This window comes from Vombatus ursinus, unplaced genomic scaffold (assembly GCF_900497805.2).
Source record: "Vombatus ursinus unplaced genomic scaffold, bare-nosed wombat genome assembly UNPS02014798.1, whole genome shotgun sequence".
Lineage (NCBI taxonomy): Eukaryota > Metazoa > Chordata > Mammalia > Diprotodontia > Vombatidae > Vombatus > Vombatus ursinus.
In genome coordinates this window covers 39,787,343-39,810,171 of record NW_020954576.1, presented here as the reverse complement: position 1 = coordinate 39,810,171, position 22,829 = coordinate 39,787,343, and the positions used below count along the sequence as shown (strand labels likewise).

General features: G+C 37.5%; 1 protein-coding gene across 1 annotated transcript; it reads left to right on the top strand.

The window, feature by feature from the left end:
- The first annotated feature begins 1,336 nt into the window (after nt 1-1,336).
- On the top strand, nt 1,337-22,469 carry FLVCR1 (feline leukemia virus subgroup C cellular receptor 1). Its single transcript, XM_027871881.1, has 10 exons — nt 1,337-2,082; nt 7,267-7,411; nt 13,469-13,606; nt 15,227-15,294; nt 15,946-16,049; nt 17,889-17,999; nt 19,031-19,136; nt 19,483-19,594; nt 21,947-22,014; nt 22,179-22,469. Exons 1-10 carry the CDS (start codon nt 1,339-1,341, stop codon nt 22,203-22,205), a joined length of 1,623 nt encoding a protein of 540 aa, XP_027727682.1. The 5' UTR covers nt 1,337-1,338; the 3' UTR covers nt 22,206-22,469.
- Nucleotides 22,470-22,829: the final 360 nt, after the last annotated feature.

Genomic DNA, 22,829 nt, shown 5'->3' with positions numbered 1-22,829 from the left:
GATTCTCCCAACTGCTAGTTTCCTCCCTTCCAAACTACCTTGTATTTAACTACTCTGTAAATATTAATATTTATTCATTTCATATTATGCGGTATATATTGGTTGTTGTCTCTCCCAATAGGCCATAAGCTTATTGTGAGTAGGGATGGTTCATTCTTTGTACATGTATCCCGATACCTAGCATAGTACCTGGAATATAGTAAGTGCTTAATAAATATTTGTTCGAGTGATTGATTTGCTTGACTTGAGCACTGGAAAGAGTTCCTACAGCAGAGTTTCATGTGCCTTTAGTAATCACTTGAAGGAGTCCTGTATAAGGAAGAGACCACCAGATTTTCTGTCTTGTCCTTGAGATATACAAAGCAGCCAGAGATTGCTCAGTGAATCTTAACCCAAAATGCTAACTGTTCTTGAGAGTGCAGGTTTGACACAAGGCCCGGGAGGATTAGAAAGAGGAGGGAGTCTTCATGCACAAAGGAGGCAGGACTCCTCGCTGGTTCTCTACCTTGCTCTTCTGTTTAATGTTTTCAAGAATGAATTCCGAGCCCATCAGAGAGAGAGAGACAGAGAAAAAAGAAGGGAGGAAGGAAGAGAAGAAGGAAGGATGAAAGAAACAGAAAGAAAACAACAACAAAAACTGGAACTAGAGAAAACTTTGCTATTCCTGCCCTAAAAGGTCAAATTTCACGGTTAAAGGCCAGATTAAGCCTCACTCTGTGTCCACTTCTGCATCCCTCTTAAATACTCTCTAGTGGCCATAATAGTAACTGTCTCCGCTTTCTAAGCTGTCCCTTTCCGCCGTCCTCTGGTGTCGTGTGTCTTTGTGTCTCCCTCTCCGTTCCTTTCTCTTTTTCCACCCCTGCTTCCTCCATCTCCCTTCCCTACAGAGCACACACCAGATTCCCAGGCTTCCCCTTCCCTCCCCTCGCCGCCCTTCACAGCCTTCCTTGGGGCTATTGATTCTTTCCACCCTGCTCGGGAGCCGTGAGCCACGCTCTCCTCTACTCTTCCCACACCCGAATCCTTCCTTCCCCTCTCTTCTCCTGCCCCTCCTTCAGCGGCTCGGATTGGCCCAACGCGACGACGAGCAGCACGCTGATTGGCCGGGGCGGACAGCCGGGAGGGCCCCCTTTCGAGACCGATTTTCCCCGGGCGCTCAGTGGGTGGAAGCCATCTCCAGCTGTGGCGGAGCCGCCACGGTGGCTGCTGTCCGTCGACCTTCGCCGCCGCTGGTCTAGGTTCCGAGGGCAGGGGCGGGGGAGGGGTGAGAGTGGGGGCGGAGGCGGGGGCTGGCGCGGCCTGGGGCCGCGTGGTGCCTGACCGGGCGCCCGGAGGGACATGACCGAAGCGGCAGCGGCTGCAGCGGAGCAGGAGGAGGTGAGCCTGGCGGAGGTCGGGATTCCCCGCTCGAACAACCACCTAACTGCCGAGGGGGAGCCGGAGGGCAAGCGGGCGAATGGAACCTGCGTGGCCTCGGCGAACGGGGAGCCGCTGTTCGCCGCCGCCGCCCCCGCCTTGGGGAGCTTTGACAAGTCCCAGCTCGGCGAGGAGGAGGAGGAGCCCCAGGCCAGGCTGGTCCCCCTGCTTCTCCGCGGCGGCGGCGAGGCCGAGGCCGGGGCGGAGCAGGGGCCCCGCGTCGCGCGGACGGCGCTGTCCTCGCGGCGCTTCGCCGTGCTGCTCATCTTCAGCCTGTACTCACTGGTCAACGCCTTCCAGTGGATCCAGTACAGCATCATCAGCAACGTTTTCGAGGACTTCTACGGCGTGCCCTCGATGGACATCGACTGGCTCTCCATGATCTACATGCTGGTCTACGTGCCGCTCATCTTCCCCGCCGCCTGGCTGCTGAACAAGTGGGGCCTGCGCCTTACTGCCCTGCTCGGCTCGGGCTTCAACGCGCTGGGCGCCTGGGTCAAGTGCGGCAGCGTGGCCAGGGACCTCTATTGGGTCACCATGCTGGGCCAGTTGCTGTGCTCCGTGGCGCAGGTGTTCATCTTGGGCTTGCCCTCCCACGTAGCCTCCGTGTGGTTCGGACCCCGCGAGGTGTCCACCGCCTGTGCCACGGCTGTGCTGGGGAACCAGGTAAGGAAGGGGCAGGGCGAGACCCTGGCCTAGCCAGAAGGGCGGGGAGGGGACGAATGAATGAAGCTACAGGCTGACAGTCGGATGCGGGTTCCGATTCAATGGGAAAAGAATCATTAGTTCTGGAGCTGTCATCAAGCGCCCAGGCTGACTCGTGGGCATGGCACTAACCTTTTTGAGCCACAGTTCTGTCATCCATAAAATAAGGGGGCTCCTTAAACTCCCTGTGTGACCTTTGGGCATTGTCACTGACTTTTTTGAGTTGAAATTTTCTTATTCATCAAATGAGGGGGCAAATCTTAAACTCACTGAGTGACCTATGTACGGGCATGTCACTAACTTCTTTTAAAAAACATTTTTATTTAAAGTTTTGAGTTCCAAATTCTTTTCCCTCCCCACCTCCCTGAGATAGTAAGCAATCAGATACAGGTTATGCAGGAGCCATTATGTAAAACATTTCCATATTAGTCATTTTGTACAAGAAAACCCGAATAAAAGAAAAAAAAAGAAAGAAAGTGAAAAATAGCATGCATCAGTCTGTATTCAATCAGTATCAGTTCTTTCTCTGGTGGTAGATGGTATGCTTTATCATTAGGCCTTTGGGATTGTCTTGGATCATTGTATTGCTGGGAACAGCTAAGTCATTCACAGTTGTTCATCGAACAATATTGCTGTTACTATGTAGAGTGTTCTCCTAGTTCTGTTCACTTCACTATGCATCAGTTCATGTAAGTGTTTCCAGGTTTTTCTGAAATCATCCTGCTTGTCATTTCTTACAACGCAATAATATTCCATTATAATCAAACTACAGCTTGTTTTGCTAATTTTTTTGAGCTGAAATTTTCCCCGCCATAAAATGAGGGATGCTCCTTCTACTCATTGTGTGACTTGTGGGCATGTCACTAACCTTTTTGAGCTGAAATTTTCTCATCCAATGGGGGAGGGGAGTCTTTTTTGTGGGGGGGGGCGTTATTCAGTCCTGTCCAACTCACAACCAACTCTCTGGGACCCCATGTGGGGTTTTGGCAAAGATACTGGAGAGGTTTTCCATTTCCTTCTCCAACTAATTTTACAGATGAGGAAACTGAGGCAAACAGGGTTATATTACTTGCCCAGGGTTACACAGCTAGTAAGTTATCTGAAGCTGGATTTAAACTCAGATCTTCCTTACTCTAGGTCTAATTAATGCTCTTATCTACTGAAGAACCTAGCTACCCTTTTTTTATGGGTTATAAAAAAAAACACTCAAAAATTATTTGTTTTTAACATTTTTTTTTATTTTGAGGTCCAGATTCTGTCCTTCTTACCCCTTTCCACACCAACCCAACGAGAAGGCAAGCAATCTGATATCAATTATACATGTGAAATCATGCAAAATATATTTTCATAGTAACCATATGGCAAAAAAAGTGAAAAATTTTTATACTTCAATATGCACTCAGAGTTCATCAGTTCTCTCTCTGGAGGCAGACAGCATTTTTTCCTCATGAGTCCTTTGAAATTGTCTTGGATCATTGTGTTGATCAGAGTAGCTAAGTCTTTCACAGTTGATCATCATTACAATACTGCTTGTACTATCTACAATGACCCCCTGGTTCTGCTCACTTCACTTTGCATCAGTTCATTACCATCCTGCTCACCATTTCTTATAGCACAATAGTATTCCATCACAATAACATGCCACATCTTGTTCAGCCATTCCCCAATTGATGAACATCTCCTTAATTTCCAGTTTTTTGCCACCACAAAAAGAGATGCTATAAATATTTCTGTACATATAGGTCTTTTTCTTTTTTCTTTGGGGTACAGACCTAGTAGTGGTATGCTGGGTCAAAGGGTATGCACACTTTTAAATAGCCCTTTGGGCATAGTTCCAAATTGTTCTCCAGAATGGTTGGACTACTAACAGTTCATTAATGTACCTATTTTGCCTCATTCCCTCCCAATTTGACTGTTGGCCAATCTGATAGGTGTGAAGTGGTACCTCTGAGTTATTTTAATTTGCATTTCTCTAATCATTAGTGATTAGAGCATTTTTTCCTATGACTATAGATAGCTTTGATTTCATCTTCTGAAAACTGACCCTTCATATCCTTTGACCATTTATCAGTTGGGGAATGGTTCATATTTTTTATAAATTTTACTCATTTCCCTATATGTTCGAGAAATGAGTTCTGTCAGAGAAACTTGCTGTAAAATTTTTTGATATTTCTTCATTGTCTATGATACTTTTAGCAAAAGATAGTTTCTCTGATTATCTCTTTTAATTAGGTCTCTTTTTGCTTTTGCTTTGTCCAAAATCATGATTGATACCTCTGCCTTTTTTTTAACTTCAGCTCAAGCAAATAGTTCTACCCCTTCTTTTAACTCTGTGTGGATGTCTTTCTATTTCAAGTGTGTCTCTTTTAAACATCATATTGTTGAATTCTAGTTTCTAATCCATTCTGCTTTCTGCTTCTGTTTTATGGGTGAGCTCAATTCCATTCACATTCACAATTATGATTACTAACTTTATTTCCCTCCATCTTATTTTCTTCTGTTTATCCTTTTCTCTCTTTATCCTGTCCTCCTCAAAAGTCTGTTTTGCTTCTAACCATTTCCTTGCCACCATAGTAGGTTTTTTTGGTCAAGTTTTGTTGTTGTTTGCTCATTTTTCCAGTCTGTTTCTTGACTTTTAACTTTTTGTTAAAGTTGGGCTATGTTCATCTCTCCCAAGCTTCAAGCTTTCTCATGCTGTTGTTTTTAGAGCTAGTTCAGGGTGTCGGCAAGTTTTTGGTGCTTCCAAGATGGTGTGATCTGGGGATGGATATAGTTGCTGCTCTCCTCGTCTTCACTCTGGTCTTACTCATGAAGAGGCCCTGCTCCCCTGTAACCACAAGTATTAGTACTCCTCTTTGCTTTGAAACTGTGTCCAGAGCCCCTGCTGTCCTGTAGCCACAGGCACTCCTCTCTGCTCTGGAACTGTGACCAGGGTATTTGCTCCCTTGTGACCAACCACGAGAGCTCCTCTTTACCCTGGAAATAAAACCCAGAATTGTATATGGGCTATACAGTTGTCAATCAGTGCCAGCAAAGGGCCCCCCTAATCTCTTTCTGACAAGTCAGACTTCCTTCGCATTTCTTGACTGAGAGCTCCCAAAGATGCTGTGCTGTTGCAGTCTCCTCCAAGACCTGCTACTGGTGCTGCTTCCGTGTGCATTTTGGGCCAGCCCCAAGTCTGGTGTCACCTCTCCTGCTGATTTCCCAAGTTGTCTTAAGCTAGAAAAATGTCTCACCCCAACCTTTTTGTTGGCTCTGCCACTCCAAAATTTGATGGGAGCCTCTATGTCTAAAGTTAAAGTTAAAAATGTTAAAGTTAAAGTTAAAATTCCCCTCTGTGTTTGGAGGGTAATGTTGATAGAATTCAGCTGGGTTGCTGCCTTTCCGTTGCCATCTTGGCCCTGCCTGAGGAAGTCTTCTTAAACTCCCCATGGGCATCTCACTAACCATTTTGAGCCTCAATTTCGTCATGCATAAAGTGAGGGGAGCTCTTAAACATACCGTGTGACCTATGGACTTGTCACTAACCTTTTTGAGCTGAAATTTTCTCATCCATAAAAATGAAGAAGGCTCTTAAACTCATTGTGTGTGACCTTTGGGCATGCCACTAACCTTTTTGAGCTGAAGTTTTCTCATCCATAAAATTAGGGGACCTGATATTTATGCTACTGAAAATCAATTTACATAGATTACCCAACTAAAATACACCTAAGGTTCTACAGAAAGCCTTTCTCAGCCCCTCTTAATTCTAGTGCCTTCCTTCTGATAATTATTTCCTATTTATCCTGTACATAGCTTGCTTTATTTCATGTTATCTCCCCTATTAGACCGTAAGCTCCTTAAGGGCATGGATTGTCTTGCCTCTTTGTTTCCCTAGCATTTAGCACACTGCCTGGCACATAGTAGATATATAATAGATTAAGATTACTTTATACGATAACCCAATGAGGGGATGTATTACAACTATTACCCCTATTTGACACATGACTAACCTGAGCAGCATAGAAGTACCTTGCCCACAGTTATATAACTAGTGAAAGTGGGGTTTGAACTCAGGGCCTTCTTGATTCCAAGACCAGCATTCACTGCACCATAATGATTCTTTAAAATGATTGATGAAATTTCTTCCAGCTCTAAAATTCAAAACTATTTAAAAATGCCTATTAATCTTACACTAAGAATTCACCTACCTCCTAAATTAAACCATTGTATTTGATTTTTATTTGCTTAATTATCTATCCAAGGACAACCTTTCTACTGCCACACATCCAGGAATGTGGATGCAGTCATCTTGATGTACTCTGCCCTGGTGAGACCATAACTATAATATTGTGTTCAATTCTGGCCTTCACAGTTTAGGAAGAACATGGATAAGCTGGAGAGTGTCTTGCCAAGGACATCTAGGATACTGAAGGACCTTAAGTTACTCCACAAGAGGATTGGTTGAAGTTACTGGAGGAAAGAATACTTGGAGGGAAATGGAGACTATGATCATTGTCTTCAAATATTTGCAGGGCCGTCACGCAGAAGAGGCATTAAATTTGTTTTGCTTAAGTCCAGAGGGTTGACTTTGGAGCAGAAGACAGAATTTGGGGTGGGGGTGGAGGAAGCAAATGTTGGCTCAATACGGGGAGAAATTCCTTAAGAGAGCTAGCAGAAAAGTGGAACAGGCTGAAGTAACGGGTTCCTCTTCTTTGGAGGTCTGCAGTCAGAGTATGGAGGACTGCTTTTGGAGGGTATTGTGTACTAGAGGGAATTATTTTTCATGTATAGATTAGACTGGATACTTTTCAACTCTAAAATTCTGAGATTCAGTGAAAAACTGAGGATTCAAACTGACAGAACTTTCAAGTAGAAAATAAAACTGGCTTTTGGGTATCTAAAATCAAGTAATTGAAGTAAAAGTTACTGAATTTGTTCCATGGAATTGGCTAAAGTACATTTTAAAAAAAGGAATCTTTTCCTGTTTTAAGTCGGTTTTAGGATAATTATCTTTTATTAAGGAAAACATATAAAGAAAGCAGATGTGAGTTGTCCGTAACTCTTCTTAACACTGATATTCTGTTAAATTTCAGTACATTTGCAGGATTGGGAAAACCTGATGAACAGTTTTTACAATTGTTTATTTTGGTATTTATTTTGTAGCTTGGTGTTGCAGTTGGCTTTTTGTTACCGCCAGTTTTGGTGCCCAATACAAAGAACGACACTACTCTCATGGCACACAATATCAGCATCATGTTCTATGGAACAGCGTCAGTTGCCACATTTTTATTCATACTAACCGTAATTGGTAAGCAAACTTGTTTTTCCTAAAATTTAAGTAGAGTGCATATAGTAGAAGAACGTAAAAAAATGATCACCTGTTGAAGTTGCTTATTCATAATATCTCAGATGTCACTTGCTTGCTTTTGGTTCATGCCTTATTTTTGGAATGCCATGAGAGTAACCCCAGCAAATCAGTTCAATCTTTTTAATAATGCACTGAATTGTAAGTCTAGTTAGTCTTGCGTATCTCTACTAATTTTTCAGTTCATCCTGCTAACCGCTGCTTTTAAAGATTATTGCCCTTTGGCCATTTCTTCTTTCCTCTAATATTTTCATCTTATACTAACCTGCTCAGGGTCAGACTTGTGCTTTTTTTTTTTTTGAAGTTATACATATGGACTTTTCCCATCCTTTAATTGTAATCCTTTCCAGGGAACTTCTTGTCTCTACCTGCCCTCCCCTCCCATTCCTCCCTTTACATTAACTGAGTCTGAAAATGTTGGGCAGATGTTGAGCAGCAGCAGACTGTTGGTCAGTTTCCAACTGTGGCAAATATCTACTTGTTAGGCCACTCGGGCTGCTGCAGACATTCATCACTGAGTGTTCACCATATCGTCTGGTCCTGCCCTGAAGCAGTCAGTCAAACTCAGCTGCACACTGCCACCGTCAGTTGGGAAGAAGCTCTGGGAAGGTTGGCTTTTAAAGTTTTTGTTTTTTTTAAGGGGAAACAATTCTTGTGGCTTCAGGGGGAAGAACTGGTGAAACTTGTTAAATTGATATTAACTTCCGGCAATTAAATTCAAAGAGAAAATCACAGCACTGAGCCTGTAGTAACTCAGAAGCATAATAGTATCGAAAGAGACCTTCAATGCTGTGTAATCCAATCTCCTCATTTTACTGATGAGAAAACAAAGTTAAGTGACTTTCTCATGGTCACACAGGTAGTAAGTGGCAGGGCCATATTTGAACCCAGGTGTTTTGACCCCGAATCCAGCACTTTTCTTACTATACCATTCTGAGGAACTTAATAAATATTTGCTAATTGAAGAAAGAAGTATCAATAAAAATGGTTTTGTATTGTAAAATACCTGTCATTTTAATGTGAATTTGATTTTTATATGTCCATGTTCTAATTTTTTTTTTTTACTGTGAATGTAACACTAATGAAAGACTACTTTTATGGAAAATACTCACAAACATATTTGGCTGAAGATTGTACAGAATGCTTCATCATAGACTGTCTCCGTAAATGAAAATTGAGGGTCCAAGAGGTACAATCCACATCCTTAATTTCCCATAAGACTAATTAAAAATTGTAGATAGTCATGGTGGTTATGTTAAGTATGCAGAATCATCAATTTACTTTGGGTTTCCCAACACTTTATGTACTGAATTATTATATTAATTTGAGATTGCAACTTTCTGGCATGTGAGTATATTAAAAAGGAATTAAATAGAATATATAATTATCTATGACCTATTCTTGCTGCCTTAGAAAGTTGTATTTTTGGGGCAGCTAGGTGATGCAGCAGATAGAGCACCGGCCCTGAAGTCAGGAGAAAATGAGTTCAAATCCGGCATCAGACCAAACACTTGACACTTACTAGCTGTGTGACCTTGGGCAAGTCACTTAACCCCGACTGCCTCACTAAAAAAAAAAAAAAAAAGTTGTATTTTTATTTGGAAAAGATATAATTTAGAAATCTGCTTTTGTGGTAGCCATTTTTAAACTTGCTTACTTATATATGGCCTTCCAATTAGAGCAGGATATTTTTCTGTGCCTTTAAAAAATATGATTATTTTGTACTTTTTATTTCTTGTTAATATGAAAACTTATCTTTTGGCCTTCCTACTTCCAAATGCTTGTTTTCTGTGAATAATGTGAGAAAGTAAAAGTGTATATGTTTACATAATTTGTAATTTTAGTGTTACTGTTTATAAAATTTTGTTGAGGTATAAGATTCATTTTTGTAATAAGAGTGGAAAAAAGAGTTGACAGAACACTCTAATCATAGAAAATACCTGCTGCCCCAATGGGCTATGTATTCCATTGGACCCTATGAAAAGAATAGGCTTCTCATGGCATGTGAGACATTAAGAGTTACAGTAGAATAGTGGTTAGAAAAACATATCCGGAAGAGGAAATAAAAAATTCATTTGCCTAGATGGATTTACAAGTGAATTCTATCAGATATTCAAATGATGATTAATTCCTGTATTACATAAATTTGCTAAAAGAGAGAAAGAAGGTACCTTACCAAACTCCATCGATAAGACAAATATGGTCCTGAAATCTAAAAGGGGGATGAGGTGGAGAGGGAAGAAAAAGAAAGCCCTACAGCAGTATATTCAAGAGAGTATTCACTGTGGCCAAGTTGGGCCATAGGAAGGGGAATAGGAACATAGAGATGGTTCATCATTAGGAAAGCTACATAAACGTAAGAAACAATAATAATAATAAAACAATAAAAATTGCATGGTTATAGAAATACAAAAAAAGACATTTGGTAAGATATAATACTAATTTATCCTTTAAAAAAACCACTTTGAAAATTATAGGAATAAAAACAACTTTGATAAACAGTAGATACCAAAAGCTATCATTTCTAATGGAGAAGTGCTAGAAGCCTTTCTAGTAAGATTGGGAGTAAAGAAAGGATTTCTGTTGTCACCGTTATTATTTGATATAGTTCTAGAACTGCTAGTTCCGCAATGAGAAGAGAATAAGAAATTGAAGGAGTAAGTACAGGGAGAGATGAGGCAAAATAATACCTAATTGTAGTTGACTTAATAGTTTAGAGCAGAGGTATCAAACATGCAGCCTCCAGCCTCCAACACTCCCAAGTACAGGCTGAATCAGATTAAAACGTAATTGGGAAATATTTGACAAAAGAAATAAAAATACAATAAAACATAGGTAATATTAATATGTGGTTTTGTAAGTCACTGTGCCTTATATGTGGTTTAGTGGCCTCTGTTTCTATTTAAGTAAGTGAAATAATATTGGGATAAGATTTGTCTGGCATTTCCAGCAAATAAATTCCTTTAGAAAAGATGCAGAACCAATCTACTTTTGACCAGTAAAAAAAATTTAACAAGTTTCTTGAGCATCGGCAATGTTCAAAGCACTGTGTACCAGGCAGTGAGGCAGATAAAGTAGCACATGACCCTTACCCTCATGGAGCTTGCGGGCTAGAAGGGGAGATAAGAAAAGAAGAGAGATTTCATGACTGGACCTTGAGGGACTTAGGGTAGTTGTTTGAACTCATTCTACTGTAAAACAGGTGGTGGTATTGTGAAGTGTCAGCATATTATTAATTTAATCTGTGCCACCTTCTTCTTCTAATTTAAAATCTATCGATAACATGTTTTATAAGTGATGATACAAATATACTTAGGGCTGATTCTGCACAGTAAAAAGTAAGCTGCATTTACCAGCCTTGATCATGGCAATTACAGGTCTATAGTGTACAAATCTCTTTAAGTATTACATATTAATATTTGAAATAGTCAAAAGATATAAGCAGTCATGCCTAATCAGAAACAATAATGCATCTAAGCACATTAATATTCAAAGAATCCACAAACTTTTTTACATGCCTACTGTGTTCCAGGCACTGTTTTGTAGTGGAGCTACTGCATAGGTCATAGAGTTATCCTCTGAGATCTTTATTTTTACCTTGTCATTTACTCCTTAGTCATAGGTAGCACACCTTAGCTGGAGCTGGTGTAGGTTGAGGGAGGAAAACAAAAAAGGAGGAGATTGTAGTCCGTAGTAGAACTATCCCTATTTCAACCTAGTAGAACCAACCTCTTCATTTTGCAGATGAGGAAACTGAGGCCAAGAGAAATTGAAGGACTTGCCCAAAGTCTTATGTGTAAACAAACAACACAAATGGGATGTGTGAACCAAGGTCCTTCAACTCTCATTCTAGTGCTTTTTTCCATTGTATCATATGGCAGAGATACAACAGTGAAATAGTTCCTGCCCTCAAGGAGTTTACATGTTCCTCATTGATATGTGCTTTCCGCTTCTAAGCCTTGTTAAGGTATACATGCAAAATGATCATAAACTTTTAATAGCAACTATAAAATTTTATTGGGTTCAAAGGTAGTTCAGGTATTCAGAGTAAGGCAGAAGTCCTGTTCTTTTGAAAAATAATTCTATAAGTACTAAGTAATATTTATCTTGAAAACAGTATTTAATAGTTGTTTTAGTCACACACAGGCAAATAAGTAAAACAATAACATATCTCAAACCTTGCCCAAGGAAGCAGAACTTGGGTCTGTTGAAGCTTGAGAGGAAAGGGGCTAGCAGTGCATTAGGAGTTTTTGGTTTCCTTACATGTACTGATGATGCAAGAGATGGGAGAATTGTTGTCCTTTACACCTTAGTCCTAGGTAGCACACCTTAGCTGGAGCTGGTGTTGGTTGAGGAAGGAAAAGAGAAAAGTTGAAGATTGTAGTCAGTAGTAGAACTATCCCTATTTCAGCCCAGTGGACTTTACAAAGCTACAGTCTAAGCTATGTTTTCTGTTCCCCCTAGTAATAGAGCTGGATGCCATTGCCCAGAGTTTCTTTTCTCTCTCTGGTTTTGTACTTAGGTAAAGTAAAGAATATGGGCAATATAGGCCAGGGGAGTTAGTTCCCTTCTTTGGCCAAGAGGGCAGTCAGCTACTAGTGGTTATGGGTTAGCATCCATGTGCTCTAGTCAATAAATTGGGTGAGATTAACATTTGGAATAAAAAGTTCTTTTTGAGATAGAAGATAGAGAAGGACCATCCAGACCTTCATTTTGCTATAATTAACTGAAAAAGCTTAATATCAAAGTTTCATTATTGCTTCATAAGTGTACAGTTTTCAAATTCTAAAAGCCTAGTGTATAGTTGTGAATTATGTATTACCAGTGACAACAAGATGGGACATTTCCCATCTAATGAGAGACTTGCAAAGAATGACAACAGACTTCTTCATCACTGAAAGAACCAGATAGAGTGAAAGGAAAAAGAAGGACAGTAACAGTTTAAACATTTTGTCTTCTCTAATGTAAGGACAATGAAGATTAAATATCTTTAAGTTGTTTACTACATAATTTTATATAAGACTTGACAGGGATAGACATCTAGGTTAATTAGACAACTTTGGTTTTAGAGAACCAATCTTTTGAACAACAAAGGGCCTTAATAATTATAATCCTTTATTTTTGAACAGAAATTTTGAAGAATTCTAGGGTTAGAAAAAACTTTTGAAATGTTATCTAGCCCATTTTCCTGCCTCTCAAGCAGCTATGTACATAAACCATTTTGGAAAGAGAATTATTATTTCTTAACAATCCCCCCTCAAAAAAAAATCTGGTGGCAATTTTTTCCCTTTTCTTTTCCCTTTTTCACAGTATTGAATTTATTTTATTCTATCAATATTGAATTTTACCCACTCAAATTTTACCTGCTCATCTTGTCTCCTAAAATATATTCTCTTTCTTAACTAAAGAAATCTTGTCCTTTTACAGAAAGTTGGGTGGGAAGTCTAATAATGTTCATACCTTTCATTGTCTATATTGGGGTTGGGAAGGTTAGCAAGATCCAGTGCTTCCCTTAGGCATGACTTAGAACAAGACTTTTGAGTTGCAGGGGCAGAATTATATCAGATGAATTTGAATATCAAGTTTTTTTTACAAGTTTACTAGCTCACTACATTTAACAAAAGTGTGGGTGTATAGGCTTGTTTAAATCTGAAGCTTGAGTCTAACAAAATAAAATTAGGCTAGAAATAGAATTTCTAGAAAAAATGAAATGTTCTTAATTTAATGTATACTGAATAACATAGCTATTCAGCAGAACCATGGCATGACTTTGGTGTTTTCTCAACCCACTTGGTCAAAATGTTCAGTTCTCTATCCCCGGAGGAACAAATATGCATAAACTCAAGCAAAAGAGTGAAAATTATTCTCTCTCATAAATAATTAGGTAAAAATGAGAAGCTTTATTAAAAGGGTTTCTTTAGATCTTTAAGTCAGAAATGAATCAGAGACCTTTAGTCATACTCATTAATATAATAACTGTTGACTTTTTTCTTTTTCTAGCATTCAAAGAAAAGCCTCCATTTCCACCAAGTGAATCTCAAGCAGTTATCCAACACAATGTCTCAGAGTATTCCTATAAACAATCAATAATGAATTTATTTAAAAATATGCCCTTCGTGCTTTTGCTAATTAGTTATGGTAAGTAAAGTATTTTATTTTCTTTGTTGTAATATGTTTATAGAGTATGCAACAGTATGGTTATCTTTATTTAGTTGAATTAAACTGTGATTAATGAGCCAACTTTATTAATGCCATAGAACTGACATGAGGATTCTGAACTTCTATGCATAAATGTAAGGAAGTCCCTCACTGCAGTTTGTTAAATTAGGGCAAAATAGGCCTCTAGCAGAGAGGCTCCCCCACCTTTTGTGGCCCTTCCCCCGCAATGTAGCTTCTGCTTAGACTTTTTTTTTTTTATTACAGTAGTACTTGAGCACAAAGGCTACATCTCTAGTTCTCCTTTTCTTAATAATCAACTCCTTTTGACCCTTGGCAGTCTGACTTCTATTTTGACTACACAACTAAAGCCAATCATAATTAACATACTTTTTTCTAGTCTCATTATTTTAAATCTCTTCATTTCTTTCATTAAGACTAGAGCCCCCCCCTTTTTTTGCCATTTTTTCTAGCCTTTCCTTCTCTCCTCATTCCTGTTTTCCTCAGGTTTCAGCATCTTCTGCATTTCTAAACCCTTAGAACTTGATTATTTTTATGATATCTTCCAAGGATTTTTTTGATTGGCAAACTAACCACTTGATCTGTTTCCTTGAGCAGCATTCATCACTCAGGATTTAATTACATTCAGACTTTTATGGTAATTGTTTCATGTGTATTATTCATGTCTCACCAACAAGGACTTCTATGTTGCTCATATTGTTGGAGCTATATGGTAGATACTCAATAGTTGGATTTTTATTTGAGAGATATGGTTTATTGTGTTTCAAGGACTTAATTTGAATATGATATACTGAACCAGAATAATAATGAGTTGTGTTTTGACAGAATTCTACCTTAGTTACATCTAGTAAATTAAGGTGGGTAGATTTTATTAACTCAAATTCTTTTTTTAAAAAATATTTTATTTCCTCCCCCCATTTACATGTTAAAACAATTTTTAACAATTTTTTTAAAAAGTTTTGAGTTCCAAATTCTATTCCTCCCTCTATTCCCCCCTTCCTGAGATGGTAAGCAATCTGATATAGGTTATACATGTGCAGTCATGTAAAACATTTCCTTATTAGTCATTTTGTATAAGAAAACTCAAAAAAGAAAGGAAGAAAGAAAAAGAGCATGCTTCAAGTCTGTAATCAGACAATATCAGTTCTTTCTCTGGAGGCAGATAGATTTTTCATCATGAGTCCTTTGGGATTGTCTTGAATCATTGCATTGCTGAAAATAGTTAAGTCATTCACAGTTCATTGTACAATATTGCTGTTATTATATACAGTATTCTCCTGGTTCTGCTCCCTTTACTTTGTATCAGTTCATGTAAATGTTTCCAGGTTTTTCTGAAATCATCCTACTTGTCATTTCTTGTAGCATAATGATATTCTATTACAATCATACACTACAACTTGTTCAGTCGTTCCCCAATTGATGGGTATCCTCACGATTTCCATAGCTCAAATTCTTAAAGGAGTTGGAAACAACTCTTCCCTTTATTAGACCTCTAAAATGAATTTTCAGTTTGTGTTTAAAAAATTTTTGCTACTACTGTATTTTATGGACTAATGCATTTAATGTTTTCTGTTGTTATAGGTATTATGACTGGGTCATTTTATTCGGTCTCAACACTATTAAACCAAATGATCTTGACATATTATGAGGTGAGATTTTGCCTAGGATTTTTATTTAGCAGTATAGTGAGACCCTGTAAGGAATATCTTAGGATTAAGTATTCTCTCCTTAATTCATTAATTTTTGCATAATTAAATTTTTTCTATATTTGTATTGAAAGAAGAGATTGAGACTAATTCTTAAATATCTAAACATGTAAAGCATTTTTAATAGTTGTCATTGACAGAATTTAATCAACTAATATTTATACAGATTTTGATTAGTGCTGATGGAGATAGAGAAAAAGAAAACATTAGAATATTAGGAGGAAAAAATGATAAAATAAGCAAATATCTCTAACTTTGGTCCAGCATATCTTTGCTTCCAGTAGAATAAAATAATTTTTAGGCAATTGTAAATCCCTTGAAAATTGCTGCACTTATGGCTACAGAGAATTAAATAAACTTTTTCTTTGCATCTTTTTGGATTATTTTCATAGATTTAAAGGGGTTTTTTGTTGAATAGAGTTCTCTTATCTCCTTCATTCTACCTAGACTTATACCTGTTACAGAGATTACACCTTCTTATTTTACATTTTAGTTTTATTTGATTACTTGAAATTTCTAAGAAAGTCCAGGAATGTAAGGAACTAATTTGTGTTGAAGGGAATATCTAATTAATGCTATATGAAAACTTTTAAGGGAGAAGAAGTCAGTGCTGGACTGATTGGGCTTACTCTAGTTGTAGCAGGAATGGTGGGCTCCATTTTTTGTGGCTTGTGGCTGGATTACACCAAAACGTACAAGTAAGTAAAAATAGTAAATGTGCTGTAACTTGGCTCTCTGTAGTAGTAAATGTGCCAACCAGACTGACTTTATTAGAAAGGGAGTTTTGATCCTAGGAGGAATATGACATAAGACCAACAGGATTTTTTTTTCCTCCTGGGTTGTGTTAAATGAAAGTTGTAGGCTTCTAAATATGGTTTTTAGCATAGTAATGAGAGCTCCCTGGCTCCATATTGACTATGTGCTCCAATCCGTTATTTAAATATATTGCTTTTTAAACTTGTCTTCTCACACAGGGGATGTTGTTGCACAATGGAAGCACCTACTCTTCAAAACTTCCTTGTTCCCCAGAAATTAATTGTACTGTGGTATCCTTGTAGTAGCAATGTCTGCTGACTCTCTGTATTTGACTGCCAATTTTACTTTTGAACTTTTGGCCTCTTTACTTTTGATCATCTTCTGACCTTTTACAACTGATATCCCTGATCAGAGTATCAGTAGATTCCTAAATCCAAGGAATTGATTCATCCCTTCTTCCTTTTCTTTGACTTAGGAGCTTCCTAGTCATTTTTAACACGCACCGCCCCCCCAAACCCCATTCAGGAAGTGATTAAGTCTAATCTCAGTACTAGCCTCATAAAAGGGGCTCAGTAAATGTTTGTTGAATTTAAAGTTCTGACTACAAGTGGTACTCTTATCCCGTTCACAAGAGAGCTTCAAAAAATTCAGTGAGATCTGACTGAAGAGTCATAAATAGTGGATAATCTTTTTCCCCCCTAAAAGGTTTTTTTCTCTTCCAGTACTGAGTGTTTCTGTTGTTGATATTCCGATGTACATTATCCCCACTAGGATTCAACTAGACCAAAAACAAAGAATTTAATTGGGGGGAGGGAGAGGAGATAAGCTCAAAATGATGAAATAGATATGGATTTCAAATTTTATCTTCTGAAACTGTAGAATAACAACAGTCGTAATCTCTCAAAGACCACAGAAGAGATAATTTGATAACTTTTGAATATCAAGGGAATTTTCTCTAAGGTTCAGAGTAAATTTCTAAAACCTCATATATTTATGGACATGAAAAACCTTCAGAATTCCATGGGAAAATACATTTTTATTTCAGAAATAATTATTGGAGCTTATTTATACGTTGGATAATTGTTTGGATGTATTGGCCTTTAAGGTCCCTTTCAGTTCTAAGATTGTTTGAGCTCCTGGATCTCTTCCTACTCTTGATGTCATTCACTCATTCATTCCTTAAACACTTATTGAACACCTAGTGTATGCATAATGCTATCTTAGATATTGTAGATAATACAAATATAATGTAGGCCTTACAATCTAGTGTGGGAGATAAGATAAATGTAGATGACAAGTAATAACAAAACAAGTATTGTTACAGGAAATAAATGATTAAGTATCATTGTCACCAATAGTGGGGTGTTGTGGGAATTCGGGAGAGGGAGAAAATATTGTGGACAAAAGTAGTCAGAGAAAGTTTTGAAAAGAAGGTGGGATTTGAGCCAATCCTTGAAGGATGAGGAAAGATGCAGTCTCATTCAAAAGTAGGAACAGCCATGTTTTTCTTCATTCCAAGGGTCCCTGCCCTACGCAGGTATGAACTCTGGCTTTGTGAGGGACTAAAACCGTTTTTTGTGACTAAGTCTGACCTCCTCCCTGTTGACAATATAATAGTTTTGAATCTTAGCCACTAGAAAGTATTGTTACTGCACAGGCATGGCAATAGGCAGCCATCGTTTATTTTGTGATCAAGATGTTCAGGCTCTAACAGCAACAACAACGACAACAATGATAGTAATAATAATAATAATAATTGTGTTTTGTTTGTTTTTTTTTAGACAGACCACTCTAATAGTTTACATATTGTCTTTTATTGGAATGGTTATATTTACTTTTACCTTGAACCTTGGACATCTTATCATTGTGTTTATTACTGGAGGAGCACTTGGGTAAGAATCTTGGGTTAGAGTCATAGACTTTTGGAATTAGAAAGGAAAGGGAAAAAGGTAAAATACTTCTCAGTATTGAGAGATTTATTGTAGTAACTTAAAAGAAGACTTTCCATTTCATCAAACAGTACTTTATTTAAACTTTGCAATATCTCCTGGTATCTGAATGGGAAAATGGGGGGGGTGGGGTTGGGTTTTGGTTTTGTTTTTTTTTTTTTGCTAAGCACATATTACATAGGTAGAGAGTAGAAAAGACTTAACTGCTTAATCAATTCAGTTTTACTTAAGTGTAAAGACAAATTTGATTAAAGATAGTATGGTCTAAGAAATTAAATGTAAAAAACTTAGAGCAAAGTTAACCTTGGGCTGACTAGTTAATCTCAAAGTTTCCTTATTTACGATACAGGACCAGTAATTCATAATATAGGAATAAACTTGACTAAACTCAAATGAATTCAAGGTGAACTGATCAGTCAGCAGCGTTTCTTTAGCACTCGTGCAGTAGCAGATTAAGCATTTCAAACTGTTGCCACTATTCACCATTTTTACAAATTATACACCTTATTATGTATAAGTAAGAATACTTACCGTATTCTCCAAAGACGTTGCTCCCAGTACATTTCATATTGCCGATATTGGGGGGGGGGGGGGATTAAATTCATATCATAAACACTACAATTCCTTTTCTTGTGAAAAAGATATATGTATGTCTGCCAGAATGGTTTAGTTTTCCTCACGAAGTATATTTGTGTAGAGAAAAGAGAATCAAGCCAGTGGCCTTCTGCAGGAGGCATAATAGCGAGCTAGAGAGGGGAAAGCAGCGCTGTGGTTTAGAATACCCAGAACAAAAATGAACTTGGGCATGGAAGGGTTTTACTACAGTCAAAGGACCTGCAGCAGGAGATTCTCTATCTCGGTCAGCTTTGTATCCAGCATGTTAGTAGAGGGGAAAAAGGTGTCTAGATGGAGCAGAACAACAAAGATAGAATCTTTGTGATGAATGTTTACATAACGTGCATGTGTTTTTCTAGCTTCTTCATGACTGGTTATCTCCCCTTGGGTTTTGAATTTGCTGTTGAAATCACATACCCAGAATCTGAAGGCACTTCATCAGGTCTTCTGAATGCTTCTGCACAGGTAAGTTTCTGATTATTCTTGAATTTGAGCATTTTCTGGCCAGAGATTCTTTGCTAGAAATTTAAGAGATTGCATAATAGGAATGTCCACTGATATTTTTTCCCTAATAGACAGTGCTTTGTGTCCAGAGTTGTCCCTTCTAATAGTAGATTTCCAGAGCACAAATTAGAAAAATAAAAATTGTTAGGAAAAGTCCTCTCTAAGATCAAGTTTAACATATCCAATCAACAAGCCTTTATCATGTATCTTTAAATACAAAGTGCTAGGTTCTTGAGATACAAATATGAAAGTGCATATTTCTTTGCATTCCCATAAAAATTCCTTATCTTATCATGTCTTATTTCAGTTATTTGGAATTTTTTTTACATTGGCTCAAGGAAAACTTATTTCAAAACATGGCCCTCTTGTTGGAAATCTTTTCCTTTGTGCGTGGATATTCTTAGGCATCATTTTAACAGGTAAGTTTTAATAGGTAAAGTTTGTTCCATGAAAGTAGTTGTATTTAATTCTTCATGTAACCTGAATGTCAAGTGCTCTACTCTTGGTAGACAGAGCAGGTTCAGTCTTGGAGAATTCTCAAGGAGAGAGCTCATATGGTACAAGACTGTCCTCCCTAACCAAAGAGTCTCTCTTTTTCTCTCTTCCTTGTAAGATCTAAATTTAGGTTAATTCTAGAGTATTTGAATCAGCTCACTTGCTGGGAACCAATAAGCATTTTGATCATAAGCATATTAACTACAAAATAAAAACAGACATAAATGGAACTCCAAAGTCAAGTGTTGTAGAAAGGAACAAACAATATTTAAAAAGATATCAGAGCACTGGCCCTGGAGCCAGGAGGACCTGAGTTCAAATCTGGACTCAGACATATAATACTTACTAGCTGTGTGACTCTGGGCAAGTCTCTTAACCCTGACTGCCTCACAAAAAAAAAAAAAAAAGATATCCCAGGAGCCTACGTGTACTCTGATCATTGGTCCTGGGGTCAAGTATTGGTTCTGCGTCCCTGCCAGCCTTCTCCACCGTTGAGTTGTTGCAGCCTACGGTTCTAAAGTTCCATGATTCTACACTTACTGAGACTTGTTCATTCCCAAACTAGTGACATAACTAGGAAAAATGAGAATGCTTTTCTCTTTTCTGTCTCTTGGTTTTTCTGCTTCCTTCTTTCCAGCATTCACAGTCCAATCAGTGCATGTTCTCTCTTGCTCCAAATTGGAGGGAGAGAGAAATAGTATATAAAAACCTTCTTTGCTTCAAAAGATCTGTGATTTCACTGGTGTGAGTATTTCTCTCCACTTACACACCTCAACCTCTCTACATTTTATTATACGGTGCTTGTGAGTTACTGTGGCCAAAAACAAAGTAAATTCAATCCCCTGGTGGTCAGCCATCTATGTATGCTAACCTTAGCTAGGCTGGCCCTCAGCTACCAGACCTGTACTTATGATTTATCATTTATCTTATTAATATTGACATATGTTCTATAGTATTTCTCAAATGAGTTAGTAGAACAGAAAAAAATAGAAATTAGAAATAGGAATCCTTTAAAAGGGATAAGTATTTTTCATTGTGCAGGCTTTTCTAATTTGAAATTTTTACATAGAAAATGAGAATATAGTAAGCTAAATAGCAAAGCTTAAATTGTGGACAGTTTCACCCTCCTTTTTGGATATAGTTTTTTGGGGTTTTTTGTTTTTGTTTGTTTTTGCAAGGCAATCGGGGTTAAGTGACTTGCGCAGGGTCACACAGCTAGTGAGTATCATGTGTCTGAGGTCGCATTTAAACTCAGGTCGTCCTGACTCCAGGACTGGTGCTCTATCCACGGTGCCACCTAGCTGCCCCTGGATATAGTTTTTATGGAATGTCCAAGAAGGAGAATTATGCCCCCTTCCTACAGAAACAATTTCTCCATGAATGGAGCAGATTCTCTTGTTTTGCCCCAGTTTGTAGGCAGTAATTTCAGTCATACTTTGACTTCTGTATAGTCCTACTTTATCATCTTTCTACCTCTCCTAAAGCCACAGAAGGATATTATATAATTGACAAGGTATAGAGACTATTGGCTCCAGAGAGTAAGTATTTTCTTGATCTTGAGTATAAAAATGATTCAGACAGAATCTGGGATAAGAAAAGAAGAATTTCTTTCTTCCATACCAAGAGGGCATGAATCACAACCAAGCACATTTAGTTTTGTGTTTGTAGAATGCCCAGCTTTTTTTATTCTTTAAAAAAAATCATAATGATAAAAATGCAGAATATGATTATATTATCAGTTTAAAATGTGATAACCTAGATGTACATTAACTATTTGGGAACACCAGCCTATTATTTGATCTGTTAGAAGAAGATTACTTTGGCTTTCTGAAAGGTTTATGGGAATGTTCCAGGCTATCAGTTTTTTTAACTGTCTCATAGCATATAAAGCATCCTCTAATGTTGATTTTTTAAGGAAATAATCACAAGGGAAATTAAAAACTGAAAGTGAACAATGGTAGTCCTTATCTGAATTTTAAAATGTGCTACCTTACTTAAATGATATGAAAAATATTATTGTAAAAGGTTACCTTAAATTTACAAATTTAAGTGATTTTAAAATGACTTACTTAAAGTTTATTTGCATGTAGCCAATTACCTATTCTGATGATCTGGATTACCAAAACAGCATCAGTAATAGGGTAATAAGGAGACACTGTTTTCTGATAATGGATTATAGCTAAAGTATTCTCAACTGATTTTAGAAAAGTATACTTCATATATATGATTGTTCATTTACAAAATATTATAGTAACATGTATTTTTTTCTGTTTCAGCACTAATCGAATCTGATCTGAAAAGACACAGTGTAAATTTAGGATCTCGGAACATGGATATTAAAGCTGTAGGTGATATTTTCATTATTTTATTTAATACTAAGAAAATGTACATTAAATGCAAAATCATTCTTTCTAATTTGATGACTTTTCAGCCTGTTAGAAATTAGGAATATTTTCACATTTTAGGCATTACAATAATAAGTATTTTGTCTTCTGATTCTTTGTACAGGTGCCTGTCAACAGTCCTGAAGAGTGAAAATCAAAAAATTTTATGTTGGTCAAACAATCAAAATCAAAAATTTGAGATAAATGGAAAAGTTCAGTAGAAAATAATGTGCAAATTTCGTGTAATACTAAGTAAGATGAATTGTAATAATCAGATCTGTGTAAGAGCAGTTAATTGGTCTGCAAGTTATGGGAGATGGAACTTTACTTGAAAATAATTATGTGAATTATAAATGCACAATTACTTTGCCTAAAAGATGTTACAACATTTTAACACTATTTGTTATTTATCAAATGGTTTTACATTTTTTTATAACAACACATCTCTGAAAATATGGGCATTTCTGCATTTACTTTTTGAAAATGGAATATTTTTCTATTTTTTTAAACTATGAGAGTAGCAATAGAGGGCATATTCTCATTTAATATATTTAGGATACCTTTGAACTTCTTTTCTAAGACATCAGTAGAATAACGGTGTTAAATTCTCCTTTAACAAAGGAAAGACAAAATGCTCTTAGCATTGTATTATGTGTGTAGATGAAAATCAGGCAGTCTGGTGTTGGTGAAGAAAGACTTAATCTTGGACTTAGGAAGACCTAGGCTCAAGTCATGCTTCCGATACATCTGAGCTGTGTGATTTCAAGGGCTCAGT

What these genes read in the sequence shown, in the direction of transcription:
- FLVCR1 (XM_027871881.1), top strand. Translation starts at nt 1,339, where the DNA reads ATGACCGAAGCGGCAGCGGCTGCAGCGGAGCAGGAGGAGGTGAGCCTG. An exon ending in GCTTTTGCTAATTAGTTATG is followed by an intron (nt 13,607 to 15,226) that starts GTAAGTAAAGTA and finishes CTGTTGTTATAG; the next exon opens with GTATTATGACTGGGTCATTT. An exon ending in GATTACACCAAAACGTACAA is followed by an intron (nt 16,050 to 17,888) that starts GTAAGTAAAAAT and finishes GTTTTTTTTTAG; the next exon opens with ACAGACCACTCTAATAGTTT.